The 1,338-nt window shown below is 45.3% G+C and overlaps 1 protein-coding gene across 1 annotated transcript in view; it reads left to right on the forward strand.

The window, feature by feature from the left end:
- Positions 1-1,338, forward strand: part of LOC119588210 (hemolymph clottable protein-like) — a 24,837-nt gene that overhangs the window by 21,946 nt on the left and 1,553 nt on the right. The window contains 3 exon segments of the mRNA XM_037936911.1: positions 95-292; positions 625-747; positions 885-1,131. Coding sequence (XP_037792839.1) covers positions 95-292; positions 625-747; positions 885-1,131 — 568 coding nt within the window.

Raw genomic sequence — 1,338 nt, forward strand, 5'->3', positions numbered from 1 at the left:
ATTTCTATCTTTCAGTACAAAAAGTCTAACCGTTATGAAATTTGGCAAGGCCTCCTATGAATTCCTTTCCCACGACCACCGACGTGAGAGCGAGCCTCTTTCTCTGCAGGCACGGACCTTCGACGGGCTGCAGTTCGAGTACCACCCTGACGAGTGCTGGGCCGTGGCGACCATGCACCGCGCAGGGGGCGAGGAGGGCCTCGTCCAGGTGCGCCGAAGGAGTGACTGGGAAGCGCAGGTTGTCTGGAGGCGCGAAGGACTCCTCTTGCACATCACCAACTCGCAGTTGCTGGTACGGCCTTTAAGTCTGCGGTTTCCTTTGACACCTGTGTAGGTGTTCGTGTGTTTTTGTAATGTACAAGACCTCCGTTAAATGTTTTGCAATTTAGGATTGTTTCCTGACATGCCGTCCTCGCATTTATTCAGATTTGTTTATTTAGATGACGCTGAAAACTTATAGAAATATAAAAAATATATAGACTAGCAAATGGAAGGAGGTATAAATAGAGAGGTTAATAGAAGTCGATATCTTTATGTTTGCATTTTACATACATTTCTTGTTCACACCACAGCAATATTTTTCCCAAGCCTTTCACTAAACTAATTATTCCTATTGCCATGCAGGTGAACGGAGAAACTGTCGATAGCAGTGACCCGCGTTACGAGGTTGTCATTCAAGAAAATGCAGTGATGGTTATTCTCAACTCAGGCCCCATAGTTAAAGTCTCGGATAAAGTGGAAATTCTGGTATAGCACAAAATTCACTCTGTTCACTCGAATAAAAGTTCATTGTTTACACATTTGTAAATACTTATATATTCCTTAAAGATCTGACGTATTACTTTATATAGTTTACATGTACATACACAGACTATCCTTTACAGCTGTCATCATCTTACAAATCCGAGGTAGGCGGCCTGTGCGGAAACCTGGACACGGAAACCTTCACAGACATGCAAGGACCACGAGGCTGCACGTACACCGACCCCGCCCTCCTCACCCTGGCGTGGACTACTCCCGGGGATGGCTGCAGCTCCTTCTCCTTCCAGGATAAGAGGCGGTCGGTGGAGCGGTATCAGGAGGATTGCCCCCGGTTTTCCTACGTGCCGACGGGCGTCTCGCATAGCAATGGTGTGTAACTACCGCCATATACGGCATTTCTACCATCTCCTATGTTTTTTCATCGGAAAGTTGGATACGACGTTATGTAATTTACAAGGACAACTAAATTAAGACATCTGTTGTTTGGTTGTTTTTATCAACCAAACAATAGGGTTGTTATTTAAAATGAAAAATAGCCTTAACCTTTAAGATATTCGTGACGCACGCACGCACGCG

This window comes from Penaeus monodon, chromosome 23 (assembly GCF_015228065.2).
Source record: "Penaeus monodon isolate SGIC_2016 chromosome 23, NSTDA_Pmon_1, whole genome shotgun sequence".
Taxonomy (NCBI): Eukaryota; Metazoa; Arthropoda; class Malacostraca; order Decapoda; family Penaeidae; genus Penaeus; species Penaeus monodon.